Source organism: Chrysochloris asiatica, unplaced genomic scaffold, assembly GCF_000296735.1.
Source record: "Chrysochloris asiatica unplaced genomic scaffold, ChrAsi1.0 scaffold00110, whole genome shotgun sequence".
Taxonomy (NCBI): domain Eukaryota; kingdom Metazoa; phylum Chordata; class Mammalia; order Afrosoricida; family Chrysochloridae; genus Chrysochloris; species Chrysochloris asiatica.
In genome coordinates this window covers 9,780,032-9,805,822 of record NW_006408628.1, presented here as the reverse complement: position 1 = coordinate 9,805,822, position 25,791 = coordinate 9,780,032, and the positions used below count along the sequence as shown (strand labels likewise).

At 54.7% G+C, this 25,791-nt stretch overlaps 1 protein-coding gene across 1 annotated transcript in view; it reads right to left on the bottom strand.

Moving 5' to 3' along the window:
- SPEG (SPEG complex locus) overlaps positions 1–25,791 on the bottom strand; it is a 62,473-nt gene that overhangs the window by 4,212 nt on the left and 32,470 nt on the right. The window contains exons 9-33 of the mRNA XM_006867842.1: positions 25,501–25,676; positions 22,952–23,212; positions 21,638–21,796; positions 21,368–21,557; positions 21,064–21,287; positions 17,157–17,276; positions 16,815–16,919; positions 16,133–16,339; positions 15,728–15,851; positions 15,459–15,634; positions 13,005–13,117; positions 12,504–12,672; positions 12,224–12,320; positions 11,900–12,100; positions 10,692–10,749; positions 9,993–10,070; positions 9,721–9,899; positions 9,281–9,307; positions 8,642–8,794; positions 8,416–8,458; positions 7,462–7,530; positions 5,293–7,240; positions 4,867–4,998; positions 432–548; positions 75–242 (exon numbers count right to left, since the gene is read on the bottom strand). Coding sequence (XP_006867904.1) covers positions 75–242; positions 432–548; positions 4,867–4,998; positions 5,293–7,240; positions 7,462–7,530; positions 8,416–8,458; positions 8,642–8,794; positions 9,281–9,307; positions 9,721–9,899; positions 9,993–10,070; positions 10,692–10,749; positions 11,900–12,100; positions 12,224–12,320; positions 12,504–12,672; positions 13,005–13,117; positions 15,459–15,634; positions 15,728–15,851; positions 16,133–16,339; positions 16,815–16,919; positions 17,157–17,276; positions 21,064–21,287; positions 21,368–21,557; positions 21,638–21,796; positions 22,952–23,212; positions 25,501–25,676 — 5,294 coding nt within the window. The remainder of the gene's footprint in view (positions 1–74; positions 243–431; positions 549–4,866; positions 4,999–5,292; positions 7,241–7,461; positions 7,531–8,415; positions 8,459–8,641; positions 8,795–9,280; positions 9,308–9,720; positions 9,900–9,992; positions 10,071–10,691; positions 10,750–11,899; positions 12,101–12,223; positions 12,321–12,503; positions 12,673–13,004; positions 13,118–15,458; positions 15,635–15,727; positions 15,852–16,132; positions 16,340–16,814; positions 16,920–17,156; positions 17,277–21,063; positions 21,288–21,367; positions 21,558–21,637; positions 21,797–22,951; positions 23,213–25,500; positions 25,677–25,791) is intronic.

Sequence of the window (25,791 nt, the reverse complement as noted above, 5' to 3'; positions counted from 1 at the left end):
AGAGTCCCAGTGATCCCAATGCACTTAGGATCCATCCCTCCCCAGCCCCACACCTCACCCCCATCCCTGCTCACGGGCCACAGCCACAGTGCAGGAGCTGGTAACACTGCCCAGCACATTGGTGGCCGAGCACTCGTAGAGCCCTGAGTGCTTCTTGCCCGCTCGGGGGATGCTCAGCAGCTGCCGTCCATCTTTGCAGGACACGGTGACCACCGAGGGCTCGGACCGCAGGGACTGCTTGTCTGGCGGGGGGGAGGGGGGCGGGAGGAACAGGAGGGGCTGCTGAGGCAGCACATGGGGTCCCGTACAACCTCACTCCCAGAACAACCCATAAGCCTTGCCCCCGTAGTCTGTCTCCTCCCCAGGTCCTGGGCGCATGTGGTCACCCCTCTGTTTGGAACAGTGATCTTGGGCCCCTAGAGCATCTTCACCTTTCATCCAGGAGATGCGGGGTGCAGGGCAGGCCGCCGGCAGGCAGAGCAGAGTGGCTGCCTCTCCTTCCAGCAGCACCTGGTCCTTGAGTTTGATGTGGAAGACGGGGGGGAAGTCTGGAGGGAGGACAAGGTGGTGTGGGTGTTGGGGACCCTGGCCAGCTCACCACTCATGGTGAGAGGACTGTGAGGGCTGACACTACCCGCAGGGAGTAAACTGAATGACTGTCTCGTCCTTTCAGGATCTGAGGAGTGGAGCCCACACCATGTCTTCGAGCAGTGTCCTTGAGGTGAGCATCAGTTTCCCAAGATTCTCACTGTGGCTGGAATTATCTTTTCCTTCCACTGACTACTGACGCCACTTGGCACCTACCTCTGTGTCTGTAAATTGTTCAAAGCAGGGAGTGCTAAGTACAAGCTCTATAAGCATTTGTTAAGGAAAACAAAAAACAAATAGATATTGAAAAGTTATAATGGTTAAACTCATGCAATACCAACTCCCTTTGGGGTACCATAGGGTAAGAGACAGAGTAGGAGGAGTGAGGGACTGAGCTGAGGTAGTATCCCACATAGACCACAAGGCTCAGGACAGTCAATCTCAGAAGATCCAAAGGCAAGGCAAACCATAGGCTGACCTCAGTGTATCAGCTTCCCCTCCCTTCTTTCTCCTAGGGGCCAAGGAGAGCTTCGGAGGTCTCCTCTACACTTTCGTTGTTGTTGTTAGGTGCCACCGAGTCAGTACTGACCCATAGCAACCTTATGCACAGCAGAACGAAACACTGCCCAATCCTGGGCCAACTTCACTACTGTTGCCACACTTGAGTTCATCGATACTGCCACTTGGCCAATCCATCTCATTGGGGTTTTTCCTCTTTTGCTCTGACCCTCAACATTACTCCAGGTCAACTAAGAACCAAAAGCTTTTCAAGGGCAAAAGATAGGATCTACATGTCTGTGGACAAGTCATTCCCTTCTCAGAAGCTTGATTTCTTAGAAGCAGGGGAAGACACTGGAAGGAGTGCAGAAGTAAATGGCAATGGAGGTAAATACTATCATTTACATAATCCCGCACTAACGTTCATCTGTGAGTAGATGCCTGGACAGACACTAGGCTGAATGTGTGTGGGAGAGAGAGTGAGACCGCACCCACGAATATGTATAGGTCTGGCAGAGGATATTTGTACATGGGTATAGCCTTGGCTGCAAATATATCCATGAAAGTGGTGGAGCATACGAGGATCAAGTTATTCAAATTTCTTAGACATAACTTGAGGGTTTGAGAGAATGACCACGAGGCCTGAGAACTCAGATCCATAGTCTTGGCATAACATATTCCACAAAGACAATGCTCTCTATCCTACTTTGGTGAGTAGCCACTAGAGACTTAAAAGTTCATGAATAGCCATCTAAGGTACAACTATTGGTCTCTCCCCATCTGGAGGAAAGAAAAGTGATAAAAATTAAAGATGCATAAAGTCCAGTGGACTAATGGCCCATGCAAATATCAGTCTTCATGACCGGAGACCAGAAGAACTAGATGGTGCCCGAATACCACTATCAACTGCTCTGAAACGGATCACATGAGAAGATCCTGGACAGAGTGGGGAAAAAAGTGAGGAACAAAACTCAAGAATCATGAAAAAGACCTGGTTTACTAGTCAGATAAGAGTCTGGTGGAAACTCGAGACTAGGGATGGCCTTTATCCACACTTCAGGACTGGTACTGAACTCAACCACCATGGTTCAGTTTTCAGCCAAATGATACCGAGGTCTATAAGGGGAACAAGGAGCTCTGGTAGCGTAGTGCTTACGATTCGGGCTGCCAACCACAAGATCAGCAGTTCGAAACTACCAGCAGTTCTGCGGGAGAAAGATGAGGCATTCTGCTCCCGTAAAGATTTACAGCCTCAGAAACCCTGTGTAGGGTTACTATGAGTCGGAACTGACTCCACGGTACTTAACAACATAAGGGGAACAGGAACACTAGGGAGGTACTCACTCCTTAGAATCATCAACCATTTCAGATCAAAAGGACAGCATTTACCCAAGGGCACAATACAGAAGGGTTAGATAAGAAGAAGGAATGGAAAAGGGGGAAAGTAGGGAGAAAGTGAGATTAAGTAATGTTATGTTACATTGTGTGGATTGTAATCAATGACATAAAACAAAATGTATATGAATTATTGAAGGGAAAACTGATGGGTTCTGTAAAAGTTCACCCAATTCACAATAAAAAGTTGTTTTGTTTTAAAAAAAACTCCATTGCTTGTCTGTAAATTGAAAGTTGTTGCAAGAATTTAAAGAGGCACGTGGAAGTATTTAGCGGGTGACTGCAAATGGTGCTGCTGTTGTGTGCCATTGAGTCCGCTCAGACCCTGCATAGGATTGCCGAGGCCATAAAGCTTTACAGGTACAGCCTCATAGTTCTCCCAGAGTGGCTAGTGGATTCCAACTGCTGACTTTGTGATTAATAAAATGTTGCTGGTAAATGTTAGGCATTATTGGTGAACATGGGCCATGGAGGTGCAAAAGAACAAACCAATCTATCTATGTAGGAAGAAGTACAGACAGAATGCTCCTTAGAAGCCAGGATGGCCAGACTTCATCTCTCATACTTCAGACTTACTATCAGGAGGTACTAGTCCCTGGAGAAGGATATCATGTTTGGTAAAATGGAGAGTTGGAGAAAAAGAGGAAGACCCCCAATGAGATGGATTGGCACAGTGGCAGCAGCGATGGGCTCAAATGTAGCAATGATTGTAAAGTTGGCACAGGACTGGGCAGTGTATCGTTCCATTGTGCATACGGTCGCTATGAGTCGGTACTGACTCAATGGCATCGAACAACAACAGCAAATGGAAGTTCAATGGTAAACGCTTGACTGCCAACTAGGAAGTCTACAGATAAAAACCTACCAGTGGCTCCGCAAGAGAAAATGTAGCATTCTGCTTCTGTACAGATTACACAGCCTAGGAAACCTTGTGGGGGCAGTTCTACTGTCACATGGGGTTGCTGTGTGTGAAAATCAACCCAACAGCACCTAACAACAATGTCCTAAGTTTTCTTGTTATTATCTGGGTAATACGCCCAGTGGAAGGGCCAGGGGCACACTCCTGAGAAGGCTGTTCTAGCAGAGACCCAGGAGGAATGAGGGTGGGGACAATCAGCAGCACCCCTCCCACTGTTCCCCATAGAGAGATTCCCCCATAGACATGTTGACAACATAGCATGAGCAGTGTCACCAATGGTGGCCTCCAGAGCAAGTGGGGGGGGGGGGCGAGAGGAGGAGACAAAGAAGAAGATGAAAGGTGACCCCGGGCCTGCCTACTGCTGCCAGTTTCACCCCCATCCTCCCAAGTGCCAGCCCTGCAGGGAGGCGGGGAGAGGATGAGGTAAGGGGACACGGCCTAGGGAGAAAATCAGCTGCACCAGCAAAACAGAGCCCAGCCAGAAGGAGGCCCCAGGTGGGCAGGATCAGCTGTCCCCAGGCATCCACTCCCCACTCTTCTCACACCCCGCCCCCTCCAGTAGCCTTGCCCACCCTCCCTCCACTTTACTCAACCCAGACCCCACAGGTCTCCAAAGAACTGCTCTAGTTCCTTTGGCCTTGGCCCAACTCAATCCCCTCAGACTTTTACCAGGAACCAGTCATGCTGACTTGGGGGGCCTGTTCTTTTTCCCTTTCCTGCAGGCCTTAAGTATACGCCCTTTTCAAGTGAGGGTCAGGTCAGTGACCCAGGTGGTGAATTATCCCTTTCCCTTGCAGCCCCACAACACTTGGGCAGAGCAGGAGAGCAGGGCATATCCCAAGATCCCGGCTCACAGCTGAGAGTCCTAGGCTGCCTTCTGTGTAGGTGGAGGGAAGGGGCTGCAGGGAGGGACACTTGGGTGCTCAGGCTATAGAAAAACGGAGACTGAGAGACTGCCCAGGTGTGGGCCTGTAGGCCAGGGGAGGAAGAGCATGCCTGTGAGTGTATGCTCTAGCACACAGGTAGTAAGACTCTGAGTGCCAGGGAGCCAGACCCAGAGCTCCTTTAACTATGCAGTGACACAGGTCTCTGGCTCACACAGCACTGGGGTTAACCAAAGAATGGTCTAAAGACCGTGTCCTAAAGCCAATTCGGAGACCTGTCTGCAGAGGGTCACATGGGCTGCTCCTCTTCCTAGCTCTGTGACTTGGACAAGCTACTTGGCTTCTCTAAGCCTCTGTTTCCTCAGCTGTAAAATGGGGAAGCAATGCTGGCAGGTTAAGGAGACTACACTTGAAAAGAGCTTCATAGAACACTTAGCTACTGTTTTCCTGCCACTGCTGCCCAGGCTCCCTTAGGTGGTCCATTCCCCACCCAATCCTGGATCAGAGGCCTCCCACTTCCTTCCTGGAGAATGTGTATATTTGCTGGGGAGGGGACACTCACCCTGCCCAGGCCTCCATTACCTGACTCACTGGGCAGGTACTGTTGACCCAAGTCCTCCTGAACGCTGGCAGAGAGATTGGGTTGGGATTGCCCTTTGTCCTTTCGAAGCTTCAAGAGGCCCCAGCGGAGCCGGCTTCGGCTTTCTCCCGTTGCTGTGAAGACCCAAGCCCAAAAGCACATGCGCAGTCAGTACCAGGAAGCCCTCTGCAGCCCTTGGCCCATAGAAGGTTAACAGCAGAAATAACATCCCTCCCCATCCCACTTTACTCAATCTCAGTTCCTTCCCCTTTAGCCCCCTCCCCCGCCCAATCTTTCCATCCTCAAGCTCCTCCTCTCCCGAAGCTGTTTTCCAACGTACTCAAACTCTTCCCACTCTGCACCTGTCAGCCCAGCCCTTCACCCTCGGGTTCATCCAAACGCTTCTCCTTCTGGCCCCCCTTCCTCACCCGAGGACCCTGATGTGGCGCTGGCCACGGAGCCCAGGGACTCTGCTGACGGCGTGGTGGCGCCGGCCTGGGCGGCCAGCTGGTTGTGCGGGAGACCGAGGCGCCGTAGACTCTCGCCCTCCGACGTGGCCCTACGCAGCCGTCCGAACAGTGGCGTGCTGCGGCCAGACCCGCCGCCCGAGTCCTCGCTGCTGCCACTGCGCTGCATTCGACTCGACAGCCGCTCCAGCGTGGAGCTTAGCCGCCTGCGCACCGCCAGCACCGGGGATCCCCGCGCCGAGCTGCCGCCCTCCGAGCTCTCCCCGTCGCCTCCACGGCTCTCCCAGGCCTGGTGGCGCTGCGAGGGCGGGGTCCGCCGGAGCCGCTGGGACAGCGACAGCGAGAGGCGGCGGACAAAGCCAGGCTCCCCAGCAGCCCTGATGTCCTGCACCGAGCGGGAGCGCTCAGGCCGTCGTACCAGTTCCAGTGGGGTCCCTGCTGGGCTGGGCCGGTACATGCCGTCGTCCTCCTCGGCCCCACGGAAGGGGCCGCGCTCCTCGGAGCGCGAGCGGCTAAGCAGCCGCAACCCCCGCGATAGCGGCGACTCGCGGCTGCGCTTGAACTTGGCTTCGAACACAGCCTCCGACTCCAGGTTCTCGATGCTGCTGCTCAAGCTGCTGCCTGGCCTGGGAGGCACCTTGAGCACTCGGACTTGGACTTTGTGGGCCACCCCGGCTGATGGCACGGGTTTCTCTGGGGTGCCAGGGGTTGGGGAGGCCACCCTGGAGAACACGGCCGCGTGGAGTTTGGGCTCCAGCTGGGGCGGCTGGACTTGACCCGGCACCTGGAGCGACTGTATGATCTGGGCGTAGGGAGTCAGCGGCGGCGCAGGGCTCAGCAGTATCGCCGGGGGTTGCACAGGCTTGGGCACCCGGACTGGTTCCGGCACGGATTCCGGGGCCCTCTCTTGGGTGGACCCGGGTGTCAAAGGTTTCGGGGCATCACTGGGCATGGCCAAAGGGGATTCTGCAGACTTGGGGGCACTGGGTTTCAGGGGGCCTGGCCGCCCGGGGCTGGGCGCCTGGGCCTCGCTGAGGGCGGACAGAGAGGGGGACTCCTGCAGCTTGCGGGCCCCCAGGCGGGCCACGGGGATCTCGAGGGGCGCTCCCGCACGGCGATGCCGGCCTCGGGGCTCCGCCTCCCCCTGAGAAAAGCTGCTGCTCTTCTGCAGGCCCCGGGCCTCCGGCGGGGGCTGGTGACGCGGCGCTGCCTCGCTGGAGGCTGCCCGCGCCATACGGGGTTCCCGGGCGCGGCCTCCCAAGCTCTCTAACAGGGGGCCTCTGAGGCCGCTGACCTTGCTGTCTTCAGGGCTTCCCCGAAGCAGCCGCTGGCGCAGGGCCTGCAGCCTCTGGGCATACTCGCCCTCTCCCAGGCCACCTCGGGCCAGGCGCGTGGCCCCCGGGCTGGGGCTCCGACGCTGTGGCAGTTCCACAGACGCCGCCTTGTGCAGGCCCCGGCCCGGTTCCCTCGGTCCGGCCCGAGGCAGGGCGCTCTCAGCCGAGCTGCCCCTCCGGAGTTCACCCCGCCGGATGATGGGTCCAGCAGGGGGCTCCTGGCCTGAGGAGGGGAGGGCCTGGGGGCTGGGGGGCTCCTGGTCCTCAGAAGAGACCTTTCCCTCTTCCTGCCAGTCCATGGGGGTGGTAGCCCCTGCCTCTGGACTCCCCAGGGTCTCATCTTCAGTGGGAATGTCAGTGAGAGACACCCGGGAACCAGAGAACTCGGGCTGTAGAGGGCGGGGTACCGAGGGCAGCTCCTCCAGCTCTTCCTCTTCAGAGTCCGAGGAGGACGATAGTCCCCCACTGGGTGGTGGGCGTCTGGGAACAGCCACCCACACCCTCTCTGGGGGGGCCCGCAGCAGCTCAGGGATGGGGCGCAGTACCAGGTGGCACTTGTAGCTGATCTGGGAGCGCTGGAGACAGGACACTGGAGTCAGACCTGAGGCGGGATTGACCCACCCAAGTCCACCCCAGCTCAGACCTAGCCCCCCCAGGGAGAAGGCTTAAGGGGACGGCTGAGAATTGAGAAAATAAAAAAAATGGGGAGATAGGTGAGCAGAAGATGGGAGTTCGAGAGAGACCTAGAGAATAAGAAGATAAAGGGGCAGAGGCAAGAAGGCCTGAGCCAACTCACCTGCCACCTGCGACGGGATAGGAAGAGCTTCAGGTGATCAGTGCTCACCTCTGCGCCCTTGGCCTGTGCCTGCAAACCCAGAAAGAGGATGTGATCAGGAGTCCTCGTCACCCTAGCCCCTGAAGGTCTGACAATGGAGAGACAGTGTCCATGGGTAGGCAGTGGGCAGAGCAGCAGCCAGCCCCTTCCCCTTGGTCACTGATAAGGTACCCACTGGTGGACAAATTCTCTGATCCTGAGGGCAGAGGCTGCTAGGGATCAGCTCCTGGTCCCCACAGGGAACTTGTACCGGGGTTCCAGGCCCTGTTTCCCCTGGAGGTCGGAGCCCCTATCCCAGTCTATCTCCTAGGGCTAGAGTCTTAGCCACTGGGAGCCAGACGAGAACAGATGCTCCCTCAGCTATCACCCAGGCTGAAAGGAAGCTTTTACTCCAAGGACTGATGCCAGAATGCCTCTGCCCTTCAGTTGATGGTGTCCGAACTCATTCCAGTTCTTCTCTCTGGATTAATTTATAGAGTTCTCAGTGTCCTGCTTCTGGGGCCCACGGTGCTGGGATTTGCTGATGAGGAATGAGAAGACTGACTAGCAGGAGACACAGTCAACCTAACAAGCATAGTCCCTGATCAGTGCAGTATGGAGGTGGGCTCAGGAGGACCAGGGCTGATCTTGAGAGCCAGGGAGAACCTAATGAGGGCCCCCAGGATGAGGCCTGGGGTAGGATCCCAGCCTATATTATGATACCCCAACTCAGTCACTGATTTGAACTTCAGTTTCTTTATTAACAAAATGGGAATACTAGCCTCCTCTGCAGAGCTATAATGCAGTTAGTAGATGGCATGTGTGTAAATGCCTGACGTGGTCACTGCATATTGTGGGTATTCAATCAACGGAGCTGTAAACAATGTTCTGTCTCCCTTCATTCCTTATGCCACCTACTTTATGGGATGGACTCACTTTGAACCAGGGATGGTCTAGTGTCTCCTCTGCAGTAGGTCTCCTGTAAAGGAATGAGGATTAAGAAGGGGTCAGAAGGGCTTACTCTGCATTCAACTCATTCATGCAGTCATTCAATACATGTGTGAGAAATTACAGCCCCTAAGGAGTTGGGAGGTTGAGGGTCTAAGGGGGTCTAGGGAGGGGCTGCTGCAGTGGGGTCTCCTCAGGGAAGCCTGCTACTCACAGCCGGTCCTGTACCAGCACTTTGATGAGGAAGCCCCGGGCCTCCCTGCTCAGGCTTAGGAATGTTGTCTCCTCAAAGGCCACATTGTAGTTTCGGATGTTCATCAAGGTCGTCCGATCATTTTCCCCAACAAATGGGGAGATTCCCGTAAGACTGCAGGGGTGGAGGGGGAGGAGGGGAGAGCTGGGTAAGGCCTTGGGCTGAGGCAGATATAAAGTGGGGTGACAGCATGGAGACATAGAGTTGGGGACAGGTGGAGGGCTCGGGGAATCTGGGCAGAGGAGAGGCTAAGCAAGCAGCCTGTTCTCCTCCCACTCCCCTTTCCTGATGGACTAAGTAGTACTACCCTTAGCCCAGAGCAATCATGAGACAGGAGTCTGGGGGCCAAGGGGATGTGCCCACTCTGAACCTGAGGCTCCCTCCCCTTCTAGATTGTGTTCTGCACACTCAGGGCCTCATGGTGTCCTGTTTAGATGAGCCAGCATAGGCCAGCGCACCCAGGTGAGGCCTGTACACCGAGGAGGCAGCAGAGGTAGGAGTGGAAGAGGCTGCAAACCCCAGGCCCTGTAAATGTAAGGGGTAGAGGCTTTTGGGGGGAGTCTGCTATGGGACCAGGGCCCTGAGTATAAGGGTCCTTACCAGAGGAAAGCCACAACGCCCACAGGCCTGCGGGAAAGAAAAGGACGGGTAAGAGAAGAGCCTACCTCCTACTGGAAGTGAGCTGCTCTCTGTACTGCTAGCTTTAGGGAGATGTGGCCTCCCAGTGAGCACCGAGTGAACACAAAGCCCTCCTGCAGCCAGGACCCTGGACCCAGAAGTCCAGACATGCCTGGAGGGTCCCCGGGTCACAACTATCTGGGGCCACTGGGGCCTTTCTCATAGGGCGAGGGGTGGGGGGAGACCACCACCCTCCCCACACCCCCTGCAGGCCCAGCACCCAGTGGAGCCAAAGGGCCTGACAGGGTGAAGGCAATGACCCAGGGTGGCTGTCTGAGGAGCAGGAACCCAGGCCTAGTCAAGCTCTTCTCTGGCAGCAAGCAAGCCCCCAGCAGCCCCAGCAAATAGCATGCCAGTGTTACCAGATGTCGGTGACTCCGGACACAGGGGTCTGGTTGACAATCTCGGGTGCTACAAACTCAGGTGTGCCATACTGGCTGTATTGGGGCTCTCCTGGAGTCAACTCTTGGGCATTCCCGAAATCACAGATGCGCACCTGCTCTTCACCCTCAGCACCGTCCCACACCAACAGGTTCTCGGGCTGCAAGGCACAGGCAAGGATGGGAGCTAGCTGCCGAAGGAGGGTGCATAGCAGCCTGACTTTCACAAGCGGCTGCCCTTTGCCCAGTCCCACCTTGACATCCAGATGCAGCACGTGGCTCTGGTGTAGGTAACAGATTCCTTCGAGCACCTGCCGCATGTAGGTCCGGATCTGTGGAAATGGGGACCAGAGTCCATAAGGGTAGTGCAGTGATACAAGGGGGTTTCAAAAAGTTCATGGAAAACTGAATGAAAAGACAATGGAATATTTCCACGAACTTTCTGAAATCCTTTAATAGGTGTGACCAACAGAGCTGTTGGCATGACAAGATACCATGCCATGCCTGGTGGCAAGGACTGAAACATAGGCACTGGGTTGAGACCCAGGGCTACAGGTTATCACAGCACAAGTCTGGGGCAGTCCCACTTACAGCGTTAAGGAATACAATTGTGCAGTAGACAACCTATGCAACCCCACATGACCTGACTACAGTGTGACCGAATGGACATGAATAGGTGGAGGCACCTTCTGGAAGAAATGTTTGGGGAATATTTATTTGAATAAAACTAGAAAACAGCAGAGTTGAGGCTGGACTGAGTTGGTTGAGGTTTACAAAAGACAGTGCAAGCCCCAGGTAGATGGGGTTCTGGTCTAATTGGGAAGGGGGCCTCTCCATCCCCACCCTTCTGGGCACAGATGGCAATGCCAGAATCCCCCACTCTCGGTGGTGCTCAGAGATCAGGTGGGTGAAGGCTGGGGTCCAGCCTGGTCCCCGAACCCTAAGGCCCTCACCTCAGACTCACACACGATGGGTTTCCTGGCCATGCGCTCCAGTAGCTCCTCTGTGCAGCTATGTCAGGATCAAGGAGAACAGTGACCTGCCATGGGACAGTGGTCCCCAACTCCTGTGCTGAGCGTTCTGACTTCCCATCTGATACCAGCTAGACTTCCTCCCCCTCCCTCCTGTCATCTGGACAGAGAGATGGCAGAGCTGGACTCAGACACACTGTGGGACACACTTTAAACAAGAGTGGTTAAAGGTAAACCACTTAACCTCTCTGAGCCTCGGTTCCCTCAGGTGCAAAATGGAAACTGTACCTCCTCTCTTGGCAGCCTTATAAAGTCTTTATAGGGGTCACATTAGAGCAGGCTTATGTTGACTGTGGATGCAACTTGTTGACTCTATTTGAGAATGGCTCAGAAGCTGAATGACACATAATCAGAATATTGAGGGGTGGGTCAGAGCAGTGCGGACTGGGAGGCTGCTGTGCAGGAAACCGTCACCCTGCTATTGACGGGGACAAGCTTGCCATCATGTTTTTTTTTTTTTTTTTTATCATATCTCTTATGAAAGAATAAAAGCTGTTTGTTTTTCTTTTTTTATGAAAAGTGCCGCCCAAATAAAGTCAAATATTGATACTCATTGGGTTGTTTCATGTTGAGACACACTGCACTGCATTTTGTGGTGGAAAAACAGTGTAACTGTTTAATACTGTAGCTGCGTAACCTCAGGCAACTTACTTAGCCTCTCTGTACCTCAGTTTCATCATCTATAAAATGGGGATAAGAATATTCATGAAGTGTGTAGATATGGGAGTCCCTGAGTGAAGCTAAGTGCTCTACTGCTAACTCAAAGTTTCGTTAGAACCGAACCACAGGCTCCTTGAAAGAAAGGCCTGGTGATCTGCTTCTGAAAGGTCAGGGGCTTGAGAACCCCATGGAGCAAAGTTCTACTCTGTATACACAGGGTCACCCTGAGTCAGAATCAACCAGATGGCAACAGGCCTGGGGTTTTAGGGAGATGACCAAAAGAGTAAAACTCTCAGAATGTTACCAGAAACATAGGCAGTGCTAAACAAGTTCAAGCTAAAACAGAAAAACAAAAGTTAGAAGATGCTGGTCTTTGCAATTGTAACTAGGACAACTTTGTAAACTTTAAAGCATGTGGCCAACAGGGCACGTTTCCCCCTCTGCTCCAGTCCTTCTCCATTGCAGGATACAGCTCGGTGACAATGACCAGTCCTCGGCGCCTCTCAAAGGCTTCATGAAAGTAGATGACACAGTCATGCTGCAGTCGAGCCAGAAGCCCGGCCTCTCGCCTTGCTGACACCTTTGGTTTGGCCTGGCTGGGGATGAACTTGGCCGCAAACTCCAGGCCAGAGCTCCGCTCCACCACGCGGCGCAGGTAGGAGAAGGCACCCCTGGGTGGCACAAGGAGGGGGACAGGGACAGGGCTCAGCTGTCAGTACAGGTGGCCTCTTCATCCCCTTGTATCCCTCAGCCCCAGGCCCCAGACACCACATCCATCCCCCATCCATCCCCACCTGCCGATCTCCTGGTGAATATCATAGAAGTCACTGAGTCTCCTTCCTCGCTGCTCTTCATCTTCCTCAGCCCCCTCCACTTCCATTGCTGTTGGAACTGGGGAGAGATGGCCTGGTGTTAGGTGGGGACAGACTGGGGAGATGGAAGAAGAAAAGGACTGGAGGTGTGATGAGGAGGAGGAGATGCAGTGGCCACGAAGTAAGGGGCTGGATGGATGGAGCTCCATCAAATTCCTGGGGAGGGGGTGCATCTTCCTTTCTCCCCTGGAGACCAGCTCACCTGGACACACAGCTAACTCGGCCTTGCAGGAGACCTCACCAGCCAGGTTGCGGGCAGTGCAGGTGTAGACACCCCCGTCCTGGGCCCCAGCACAGAGGACCACCAGAGAGCACTCGTTCTCCTCATACACGAAGCTCACGTGGCTGCTTTCTGCCAGCAGCACTTCGTCCTGAGGAGTTGGGTGTTACCTTCAGCCGCACCCTGGCTTTCCCTCCACTCTGGATACCCAGCCTCATCTGTCCTTGGGGCCGAAAACCTCCCTACCCCAAGCCCACCCTCGTCTCCACCTAGGGTCCAGATCAGCTCCTCTCTATTCCTCATTAATAGCCCCGAAGCCTCCAATCAGTGGCCTGCCTCTACGTCCTCCTCATAACCACTGTACGTCAACACCTTTCTGCTCTCTGCCCAGGTTCCCTGAGGGTCTCCCAGAGACATCTTTACCCCAAGGGATCTTCATTCCCTGCCCTCAACATCCCAGTCAGCCAGTCACCAGCTCCTAACCTTGTACCACATGACATCCGGCAGGGGTTTCCCCTCAACCACCACAGCCAAGCGAGCAGTCTCCCCAGCTCCCACCTCCACGTCCTCCATGATGGACTCAAATCTTGGGGCCTCTGAAACACACAGGGACAGACAGGGTGGATGAAAGGAGGTGTTACAAAGGCCTGCCGCCTCAAGCTCTCTCTAAACTCACTCAGCAACTGGCTTTGTCTGAACCCTACCTCCTCACACCCCACCACTGGGGCTTTCCAACTTATGCTCTGCTACACAGAGTCCTTGCTTGGACCAGGCGTTCATCCTACAAATCCAAACGTGATGTTCTCCAAATCTCAGAAAACCTCAGGCAGAGGGCTCAGGCTTGCTTTGCTCAGTATGACCCCTAGTGCTCATTTGTCAGCTTTAAAATTAGGGAGATTTTCATGCATGAAAGAAATCTAGATTTACTGCTTCTCCTCAAGTCAGTACAGCCCTCCTGTGTCTGCTTACCTCACTGCATCAGTCAGGGCTCAGACTGGCTTAATGCTGCCCCCTGGGGGTGGTCCCCTCCCACACAGGCTTAGTTGGGCCTATCCTTGCCCCCTGAGGTGGCTCTGTCTGTGTCCTCAGCATGGGCTGTCTCTGTCTTATGGTTTTCCTCTTTGAATCTTACTTAAATGTTTAAGGGACCTTCTACCATCTGGGAGGCGGCAAGATGAACAAACAGGTAAACCTCAAGTATTAACCAAAATCCTAGATGCCGATGCTCAGTTGCATTTCTCCCAGCCATCTATGATTTTATTCTTCAAACATAGCACATGGTCATATTGTTTCCTGGTAAAGCAGCTTCTAATTCTCATGATGGGCCTGAATACAAACACACATGAACTTTGCAGAGGAGGTCATGATTTCCTTCCAGGTACTCCAAAATAGGGGGGATGACTGGAGTGGGGAGCAGAGGGCCCTGGGTATGCTCACCACAAGCACAAAGCACCTTGCTTTTATATGGGAAGGGGAGCATCATGGGATGGGAGAGATGCCACAGTGGGTGGAGTTGGGGGCTGAGTGGAGCCCCATCAGATTCCTGGGGAACACTGGAGGAAAGGGGCCATTCTACTGGTCCTGTCTTGGTGGTGGGGCAGAGGGCAAGGGGGTATAGGTACCAGCCCCAGATCTATCTTAGCACTGCTCAGTGGAAAGAGAGAGTCTCAGTCCCTTTCTCAGCTGGGCCAACCACAAGGCTCTAGGTGACTACACCAGTACTCGCTAGATGATCAAGGCTACCCAAATTCAATGATGAGTCCTGCAGGTTGTGTTGTCAAGGGGGTAGAGAGGTAACAGCTGGGCAGGACACATCAGAGGTGTCTGTAATACAGAAGCAAGGGGAAGACACAGAACAGGGAGCCCAGGCCTCCACCCCATTCCACTGTCTCCACAGCAGGGCCAGTGGTGACTCCACTCATCTCCTCACATCCCCTACTGCTGTTTCTCTTCCAAGTTCAAGAGGCCTCTCCTCCCCTCTAGGAAGGGGTACTGTCTCTATGGACTCTGGCCCCCAGTCTGCTTGGTGGGTGTCTACGAAGATCAGAGCAAAGGAAGCTTCTAGTGCATACCAGCAGTTAAAAAACAAAACAGAAACCACCAGAAGATATATATTTATCCATGATAAGATTGCATGCACTAACTTAAATGTCACCTTCTTTGCATTTGGTTGGAATTATATCAACTCAGCAGGTAACACTGTTTAGCTCATGCTGATCGGAAGTTCTGATTGACAGTTACATATGTCTAGAGTTAATTAACATAACGGAAAACAAGACAATTACTCTTGAATCCATGCCGTAGTTTAGGAGACTACATGTATAAAATAATGGAGAAGTTATGAAAAGGTCAGGAGGTTCCGTCAAGCAGCCTTCTGCAAAAGGGCAGTCAGGATCCTCTGAGCTGGGTTTTGATCTGTTTATTTGTGGAATCAGCTTGGTCTCCTTCTGCTTTGTGTATTTGAGAGATTTCCTGCTGGGTTTAACACAGGAGCTAAGAGAACTCACTGGCTTTGGAGTCAGGCATCTGAACTTGAATCCCAGCTCCTGTACTTATGAACTTGTATGACCTTGGGCCAGTAACTTAGTGCTCAGTTCTCTCATCTGTAAAATAGGAATAAAAACTGGCTCCTCCTCACAGAGTTGATGTCAATATTAAATGACATGCTGGAGCCCTGGTGTGGTTCTGTGGGATCGGCACTGAACTGCTAACCCAAAGGTCGGTGGTTCAAACTCTACACAGGGTCACTGTGAATTGGAACTGACTCAATGGTACTTAACATCAACAATACAGTATCATCACTAGCATTAGTGTGATTAAAACCACTAGACAAACATGTCTGGAAGGGAGGACATAGGTCTGGGAGGTGTGTACTGGAGGTGTGAGGAGAGGGTTGGGGCCCTCAGAGGAAGGGGAAAGAAGGCCCACCTCACCCACCTGCCAGCTCCAGGTTGACGGAGCAGGCCTGCGTGCCATGGCGGTTGCGGGCCGTGCAGGTAAGGGGCCCTATGTCCCGGCGGCTCACCCGGCAGATCCGAAGACAGTACTGATCATCATCCGGCTGGCTCAGCTCGTACACACCTGCCCGTGCCTCCAGGAGGGCCCCACGGTGGCTGACAGACAGGTAAGAGGGAGATCACCCAGGATCCAGCTAGCTGAGGCTGGGTTGTCACTGCAGGCAGCAGCGCACACATTGCGGGGCTCACCTCCTCCAGACGACCTGGGCCTCCACATGGCTGAAGGTGACGGTGACGCTGATGGGCTGCCCCTCCACCACATAGACAACATCCGGCTTGTCCAGCACTGCAGGGGCCTCTTCCAGGGTTGGGCCTGCGAGGAGGAGAGCTCAGGCTCTTGTTGGACTGGATGCAGGTCCCTAGCTCCCAACCACTGACACTGAGGCTCAGAGAGGTTTAGAAATGTGTCTAGGGCACACAGCCAGGAAGCAGCAGAGCTGGGACTAGAACCCAGAGCCTCAGCTTTGCCAAGTGAGACAATCTGCTTTTCAAGAGTGACAAGGAAACCCACTGGTAGGTCGGGATCCCACCCAGCTGCCTTCGTCTAGTCACAGCCTGGGCCAACTCCCTGCCCACAGGATGGCCCAGGCTCACCACGCTCCAAAAGCTGCGCAGGCTCAGAAGGGGGTGAAGGTTTGCCGCTGCTCTTGCCGCTGCTGCTGAGGACTCGGAAGATGTGCTGGGTCCCTTTACGCAGTCCCGTGGCTGCCCACCCAGGCTCCCGCAGCCCCGTGGCCAGCACTGTCCATTGGTCCGAGCCCAGTATCTGGTGCTGCACCGTGTATGTCAGGGAGTCGGGGTCTGCTAGGGAGAGGAGGCTGCTAGAGGCCGACATAGATGGGGTGGCACCCCAATTCCCAATTCTGCTGGCCTGGATTCCTGGACCTCTTCCATCTATTAGGGACCTGCCTCAGTTTTTCCTGTTGCTCCTTGCCTGCTCTTCCTCAACCACAAGCCTGGCCAGGCTTGGGATACAAGACACCAGGAATGGGGGTCAGTTATAGGCATGGCAAATAGCTCCCTTGGGTAGAGAAATTGAGGCACAGAACAGGAAGAGCAAAGGCATCCCCAGGACCTGACCAGGCACCCAGTCCCTTAGAGCACCTACCGTGGAGAGAAGATGGGTCAAAGTGACCTCTGGTCATGCTTTCAGCACTCCATTCACTTAGCCCCAGCCCACACCTTCCCGGGTCTTGTCCTGCCCCCCTGCCACTGCCTGAGCCTGCCTCATTCCCAGCCCCATCCCTACCCCACAGCTTTAGTGGTCCTGACCCACCGATAGCCATGTCCAAACTCCTGGGGGGGTTCCATGTGAGCGTGATCATCCTCCCAGTCACAGCCACCACCTGTGGGGCCCCATCTGGAGGACCTGGAACCACATCTGAAAGCCGCAGGTTGAAAATTCACTGGGTTCTTTAGAACCCAGAGGTCACGCAGGATTGCCATCCCCAGGGACCCAGCCACAGGGTAAGGCCAGCTGGCTCCCCAGGGGACCGCTGCTTACTTTTTCTTCAGAGGGGAGTGGAGATGAAGTGCAGGCTCTGCCCACACTCAGCTCTGGGGGCCTTTCCCACCCTTGGCGGGGTCTGTGGACACAGCTGACCAGCTATCATCTTACCTGTGACATAGAGGTGGGCGTAGCAGGCAGCTTTGCCCAGCTTGTTGGCGATGACGCTTTTGTAGACACCGGCATGCTGAGGCCCCACGGCAGGGAACACCAAGCGATGTACATCCCTGTCTGGTGGGGCAGGGACAGTGACACTGAGCCTGAGCTAGAGGGGGGTATTTGGAGGGGTGGGCCACCCCAGGCCTGGCCCCTTTCCCCCATCCAGGGCAGGGGTAAGGTAAGGGGAAAAGGGTGGGGTGGGCAGTGACAAGCGTCTGTCCACAGTGCAGCGAACCCTAGGAGTAGGCATTCTGCAGCCCCTCTGGTGGCACCATCTGCTTGTCCCTCCAGCTCTTCATGTCCAGCAACTTACCATCTTCCTTCACCACTGGCCCACCCTCTGTAGGTTCCTACCCTTGTCCACTGTCCTCTCATCTCCCCCCATCTCTGGGGTCACAGCCTCCATGTCAAAGCAAAGCTCTGATGAGGCTTTATTCCTCAGGCCACCTCCCTAAGTCCTCCCTGCCCCATGCCTACTGCCCCACCCATCCTGTCTTCAACCAGAGCCCTAGGACGGTCCCGCCCTGCCAGTGTGGTCTATACTCTGTCAAAGCTAGATCTCGATGAACAAATCTGTCTCAGACGAAACACCCAGAAGACGCCTTAAGACATGAGGATGGCGAGACTTGTGCTCGCTTACTCTGAACATGTCGTCAGGAGAGAAGCTTTGTAGAACAGGGCCTGAGGCTTGGAAAAGTTGAGGGTCAACACAAATTGGGAGATCCTCACTGAGATGGACTGACACAGGAGCTAAAGCAGCGGACTCACATCTCCCCAGGATCATGACGACAACACAGGACCAGACAAGAGTTCATTCTAAACACCTAAGAGTCACCATGAGTCAGCGCTGACTCAGTGGCAACCAAGGACAACAGAGCAGGCAAGGGGACATCGAAGCTCTTACCTCAAACTTCCTTCTCGCCACATCTCCTGCTACCTGCTCTACGCCCCCCTCCACGCCCCCAATTTTTGGACTCTGACACTACCTCAGCTCTTTGACAAGCTAGGTGAGTTTCACCTCCAGGTCTTTGCTCACAAAATTCCTCCCTTTTGGAACATTCTCTTCTTACTTAAGGTCTCCTTCACCTATGCGCTATTGCTGTTAAGTGCTGCTGAGTAGAATCCGACCTGTAGTGACCCTGTATAGGCTTTCCAAGGAGCAGCTGGTGGGTTTGAACCACCAACCTTGCAGTTCAAATGACTCTGTAGTCTGATGCATTAGCCCACAGCACCACACCAGGATTCCTCCTTCGCCTGTAAGACTTAATTAAAATAAGTGCCTACCCTGGGGTAGGAGCTCTGGTAGCGTAGTGGTTACGAGTCGGGCTGTGAACTGCAAGGTCAGCAGTTCGAAACTACAAGCTGTTCTGCAGGACAAAGATGAGGCATTCTGCTCCTGTAAAGATTTACAGCCTCGGAAACCCTGTACAGGGTCACTATGAGTCAGAACCGACTCCACGGCACACAGCCAGCCAGCTCCCCTGGCATGTCCCCAGCCTCTTCTTCACTCCTTCCCTGGGACCTCCAGTCTGAGTTGCCTGTGCCTTCGCCAGGCCCAGGCTGCTTGGGTGGACCCTTTGTCTAACTGTACATGTCACAGCTTCTGAGATGACCTGTAAGCTCCTTAAAGACAGGGCTGGCTTTGTTATAACTGGCTTGCCACACCAGGCCCAGCAACCAGATGCCTTGCATGAACTAAGTACTAAATACATGTTACAAATTTTATTTGTTTGTTCTTTGTTGTTGTTACTAAGTGTTGTCAAGTTGGTTCTGATTGATAGCAGACCTGTATAAGGTTTCCAAGGAGCGGCTGGTAGGTTTGAATGGCTAAGCTTTAAGTTCAAACTGACCTTGCAGTCCAGCGCATTGTCCTGCAGCGCCATCAGCCCTTAACTTCTTGCTATCTTCCTGGCTTATGCCAGATAATTGAAATGCATTTCTTTTACACACACACATCCTGACCCCCAGTCCTTACAAAAGGAGCCCTGGTGGTTCTGTGGGTTAGGTGTTGGGCTGTTAACCACGAAGTCAGTGGTTCAAACATACCAGACACTCTACCAGAGAACAATGAGGTTATCTGCTTCTGTAAAGATTTTGTCTTGGAGACCTTACTAAAGAACAGTCTCTACTCTGTCCTATAGGTTCGCTACTGAGTCAGAATTGACTCACTGGCAGTGGGTTAATCCTTATAATCACCCTGCAAAATGATCCCCATTTACCAACGAGGCCAGAGACGTTAACTGACTTGTCCAAGGTCACAGAGCTGATAAATAACGTTACTATGGTTTCTACACGGTTCCATCTGATCCAAAGCTCTCCCTTGCATAGTGCATCCTGAGCGATGACAACACACAGTCTCTGGCAGGGACATGATGAAGGGAAAGGGGCTGGCACTGTCCTCTTCCTTGTCAAGAGTTGTCCCCCGGTTCCCCTCCTTTCACAGTGATCTCTACACAGTACAGCTACCCCTTCATTTATCTCAGCTGACACTATTTAAAGGAAAAGAGGCCACATGCTGCCACTGACCCCAGATACTGTGAAAAGCAGAGACGCACCAGCTCCGACCCCCACCAGAGGCCTCAGAGCAGATGAGGAGACAGGGAGGCTTGAGGTGGAGGGGAAAGGTCAGGCTGTGGGGGTGGCATTGGAGGTGGGATGTGGAGAATGGGGTATGGAGACAGAGGAAGTCCTGGGAAACTCATGGCCGCCAGTCAGCCAGTTCTGCTTGCCTTTGGGCAAGACTGTGTACACCTTTAAGCCTCAGTTTCTTCATCGTACAGGTCTATGCAGAGTAGGCTGAGCAGCTCTTATAGCTCTCAGGGTGTGCCACTTGGAAAGCCTGCAGCAAAGGTGAGGCTTTGCCATGCTGCAACTGCATGAGGCCAAGCAGTGGGTACAAGGGTCACCAGGTGGGCACTGTCGTATGGTGGGGGGGGGAGATAGGTAAACCCTTTCCCTCAAGACTCCATTTCCTTCAGGAATGGATCTGAGATGCTCCCATAGAGAAACACCCCAGGCTGAGAGGACACATCCCCAACATATTCTCTTCTTCTAGATTTGTTATTTATCAACCCTGGGCATAGAATAAACAGTAGACTGTGAACCACAAGGTTGGCGGTTCAAGCTCACCAGCCACTCCACAGGAGAAGCATGAGGCCTTCTGCTCCTGCAAAGATTTCAAGTCTTGGAAACCCTGTACAGGGTCACTGTGAGTTGCAACTGACTCGGCGGCACTAACAGCAACAATCCTGGGCAAAATCTTCTTGGATATAGGATACAGTGCTGACAGATGAACCCCGGGCTAGAAGGTGCTCAAAATACTTGGTGGCTACAATCATGAACTGGAACAGACTAATGGCCATGAAGATGCTACCGGCAGGGCAGGATGTCTATCTGTTACACATCAGGTCACCCTGAGTCAGAGCTGACTTGACGGCACCTAACAAGAACAACTCTAGACCAATCACACTTCCACACTGGCCTGTCCAAAGATGGAGCACTATTTTATCAGCAGTGAGGATAATAGTAGCAACAACATCAACAACGATACCAGTAATAAATAACGAGCTCTTGTATTAACTGATCTGATTGTCGTAACAACCCTACTGTAGTAGATGGGAAAATGGAGGCCCAGAGAGCTTCTGGAACTTGCTCATAGTCCTGCTGTGGGTCCGCCGCAAGCTGTACTGCCTGTCTATCGTATGAAGGGGGCCACGCAGGCCCAGGCTGTAACTGGCCTCCGCAGACTGGAGCTATGGCAGCTTGAGGAAGGAAGTGGTGACCTCAACTCCTGGGGGGTCCCTGACTCCAAGTGCCCCACCCCTGACCTGTGAGAGGAGACGGCCCTCACGGCACGTACACTGCATCATGCGCCGGTCCTCACTGCTCTGGATGCGGTGACCATTGTGGAACCAGCTGATGGTGGGGTAGGGCAGGCCAGTCACCTGGCACTCTAGGAGGGCCTCCTTGGCCAATCCCACCTCCAGGTCCTGCAGTGGCCGCAGGAAATCAGGCATGGACAGCCGCTCCAACTCGCCCTGCTCTGGCTCCTCAGGGATGGAGGGCATCTTCTCCAGCTTCGAGCTGCAAGAGCCACATGCTTAGAGGCGGGGTCTGCAGCTCCCGCCCCAGGTCGGGCCCTTCAGAGTCAGTCCCAGCAGTACCTGGGGCCTGAGGCGGCTGTCCGCGGCTCCTCCACATAGAGCTGGGCTGAACAGTGGGCCTGGCCGTGGGTGTTGGTAGCGCTGACCTCATAGAGTCCCTCATCTTCACTGCCCACGTGGGTGATGTGCAGACAGTGCAGACCCCCGTCCTGCCGTAGCCGAAGGTTCTCACTCTCCTCCACGGGCCGGCCTGGGTATCAGGGAGATTGGGATAAGAAGCAGGACAGCCAAGAGGCCCTCGGGTCCCCCAACATCTGTGGGGTACCATACCAAAGTGAGTCCAGGAGACAGAGGGAGGCGGGGTGCCACTGATCTTGCAGTCAAAGTGGGCTGCGCGGCCCTCTAGCACTTCCACGTCCTCTAGTAGCCGCGTGAACAGGGGTGCCAGCGAGGGCCGAACTGTCAGCCGGGCACTGCACGTCAGTTCATCTGGGGTGGAGGAAGGGGTTGGTGCTTGAGTGGGGAAGGCCAAGGGGACCCAGGTACCCCAACCCACAGACCTGTCTGTCCTAAGGTTGGACAGGGGAGGAAGGTGGGCCGGGAGCTGAGCCTGGTCAACATGGTAGTGGGCAGGGACTAGGTCTTTGCGGCCAGGTGCAAGCTGCCACAGCAGGCAGGGAGATGGATAGAGCCCTGGGCCTGGCCCCTGCTCCTCCCTCTTCACCTCCCCTTGTCCACCCAGGATGAAGTCCAGCCCAGGTCTGAGAGAGGCTTCCAGAAGCCAGATCCATTGGTCCCCCACACCTCTTTCCTGTCATCCTGCACTCCAGAGGGCTCTGCTCACAGCACAAGTGCCTTTGCTCAACTCCACGACCCTGCTAAAAATCTCCTGTGCTCATCCCACAACCTGGGAGACAGGTGTTGTTATCTCTGTTCTTAACGAGGACAACCAGGAGGTCAGTGATGCTATTAATAATGATAATGGCTGACTTGGATTAGGTAGCACCCTTTGCCAGGTGCTGTGCTGTGTTCTTTACATACTCATTACAGCTGCCGGTTACCCTATAAGGTAAGGATAATGATCCCAGTGAGATAAATAGGTTACAGCTCAGAGAAACAGAACGACTTCTCCCAAGCCACATGGCTTGTAGATGACAGGGCAAGACCTTGATCTCAGGTCCAGTTTTGTTTCCTCCACCTCTTCAGATGTGCCCCTGAGAGTAAGGATAGCTTCCGCCGAGACAGAACTTATTTTGTACCACATATGACTCAAGGTACTTTCCCTGTTTGTTAGTTGGCACTGAGGGGATTCCAAGTCATGGTGACCTCATGGGTGCAGGTCAGAACTGGTTCATAGAGTTTTCAAAGCTGTGACCTTTCCGAAGTCGATTGTCAGACTTTGTTTCCAAAGGTGCCTCTGGGTGGGTCTTAACCACCAAACTTTTGGCTAGTAGTTGAGCGCTTAAGTATTGTGCCACTCAGGACTCCATGATTTCCATGTACTAACTGATCTTATCCTCACATACCCCACAAGATGGCTGGACTGCACCATCTCCCCACAACTGCATTTGCCTTAGAAGATGGGGTCCTGATGCTGTTCTGCACCCAGCTCCTCTCTCTTTGGCAGCTTGAGCGGGTGGTTACCTTTGGCTGTACTGAGTTTGCAGGTGTAGACCCCGCTGTCGTCCTCGTGCACGGAGGTGAGCAGTAGCTTGCATTTCCGACCATCGAAATGCATCTTGCATTTGAGCAGTGCAGGCTGCAGCAGGCGGCCTCGGCACAGCCAGTCCACCTCCACGTCTGCAGGGCCCGCCACCAGGCACTCAAACAGTGCCATCTCCCCGGCCCCCACGTCCACATCCTGCAGGGGAGCCAGCACGGCCAGGGACCGGCTTTCAGGGTGTGCTGGGGGGAGAAGGGCCATGGGAGGCACGCACAGAGCAGAGACACACAGGGTAAGGGAGATACACACACGCACACACAGGGAGACAGACAGAGAGAGAGATGCATTTTGTTCCCCTGGAGACAGGGAGAGCCTGCCCAGAGGGCCAGGACAGAAAGGGGCTCCCAGGCCTGGCTTCACTGGCCTGGGGAGGGGAGTAAACTCTTGGGAGGTGAGGGCGAATCAAGGGAGCAAGAACCCTAGGGGACCACAAGGTGGCAGAAATGGCAGGCGGCGGCAGCAGCAGGCGGCGGCGGGGGTGGGGTGAGGGGCAAATACACAGTACACCAGCTGGATACGAACTGGACTTTATTTGAGCTAAGAAATAGGGGTTTCCAAATATCCCCATAACCACTCCAGCAGTTCTTCCACTCCCCACGTGCCAAGTCTGGCTGCGTTCTCATCTCCAGACAGACGCCCCCCCTCCCCAGCCCTGACAGTGAAGAGGGAGCCAGGAGGATGATGGGCCAGGGCTGGGCCAAGCCTCCTAGCAACCCAGGGCTCCAGGGCCTCTGGCTTTTGGTCTCTTACAGACTAGAAAGTGTTCTGTGCCTGGAAAGCCATTTCTGGAATGGTCAGTGCCCTGCCCCTCTCCCTGTGAGCCTCTCCCCACTGGGTCCCTCCAGGCCCTGTATCTGTACCCCACATCTTTGTGGGCTGCCTCTGAGACATCCTTTCCTAACTGCCACAGACGCACAGACAGACAAATGGATAGACAGACAGTGGCCTACAGCAGCGGTAGCACATGCGCTCGCTAGATGCTACCCTGGGGGGGAGGGGCTTAGGGGGCTCTTGATACCCCTCGTGGCTGCCCCTTCCCAGCACTCAGTCCATCTGGGGGCTTCCTGGCCTGCCCAGCCATCTGTCCACTTGGGGAGGGTGGGTCCATGGGGGCCCATGGGCTATCCCAGGAGCTTTGTGGAGTTGGGGCTGGGGGTGGCTGGACTGGGGTCCGGGCCGGCGGGCCGGCTGGGTCTGTGGGCAGGAGGCAGTGAAACACAGCGAGGTCCGAGGTGCCTGAGACAGGGGCGCGGCTCGGAGGGTAGCGGGGGGAGCGCAGGCGGCCCCCTGAGCTCACTCGCCTGTGTACAGACAAAAACCTCAGTCAGCAAGCAGCAGGTTAGTGCAGCACACGTACACACGCACAGGCACGCAGACCTGGCTAGGGCCCTTGGACCAGAGCTGCCTCAAACTGCCAGGTGGCATTGTCACCTTCATCCCCCCAGATCAGCCCTATGGGGGGGTGTCAGCCAGAGACTGAGTCTCTGGAGTTCCTGGGTATCAGGGGAGAGGGATGCATAGGCATCAGGAGCACCCCAAAGTCTGGGGATGTCAGACGACATCACAAAGCGAGAAAAGAACAGAGACAAGGGTTAACACTGAGAAACATCACATGGGCAGCAGGCCCAGGGCGGGGGCTGAGGGCGGGAAGGTCAAAGGAACAGATGCCACTGGGTTTTGGTGGGGCCTAGAAGGCAGGACTAGAGTATTAGGGCTCGGCAGGTTCCTGGGATATTATATTGGGCAGCTCTCAGAGCTGGCCCTGGACAGGCTTGAAGGGACTGAGGTGACTGAGGGAGGTAGGGATGGACAAGGTGCTGAGACTTCCACAGGGAAAGTGAAGAGAAAAGCCAGGTAACCAGCCGCACCCCGGAGAGAAGAATCCACTGGCTGGGGTGGGCACGGGGCAGCCTGCTCAGTACCATCATCCTGCTACCCAAGAGGCCCCCATCCTTCTTGTACCCTGATTCAGGGTTCATGGCTCTGCTCACCCTGACAATCCTGGAGCCCCTGAGATGCACCATGCCCAAGTTACCCCAAAAGCCACTCCGAACGGGTCCAGTCACCACAGACTCTCTCCCCCACTGCTACCCCCGCAAACCATTAAGTTTCTGCACAGCAATGGGTGGGGAAGGGATGGGAAGAGGAGACGCTGGGGGAGAGCAGGTAACAAAACTTAGAAGAGCATGCGGCGGGCAGGATGGTGGCAGCAGGGAGCAGGGTCTCGAGTTGATGCCTGGGGTGAGCATGATCAGGTGGATAGAGGTCGTGTCAGTACTGAATACACAGGACTATTTGTTGTGTGGCCTTGGGCAAGTCACTTCCACTCTCTGGTCCTCTGTTTGCCTGACTATAATAGAAGGAGCTGGACTTGAGGACCTCTAACACCCTTTCAAATTGGCATCCTCTTGAGGTGGTGAGATTTGGCCGTAGGGCCAGGGTGGGGCTGCACCAAGTGTGAGGGACGTACCTCGGACCTCCAGGCGGGCTTCGCACTGCCGCGCTCCGTATTCATTGACTGCTTTGCAAGTGTAGAAGCCAGCGTCACCCCGCTCAGCTGCCAGGATCCGGAGCCGGCACAGCCCATCCTCTGCCTCCTCAGCAAAGCGCCGCTGGTCTGGGCGCACAGGCTGCCGGTTTCTCAGCCTGCCAGAGGGGCAAGAGTTCATGACCTGGCCCAACACCTGGCCTGCAGGGGAGTAAAGCTCCTGAATCAAGCAGGCCTTCCCTCCTCATCCAGTGCCCTTCCACTCCCCCCCCC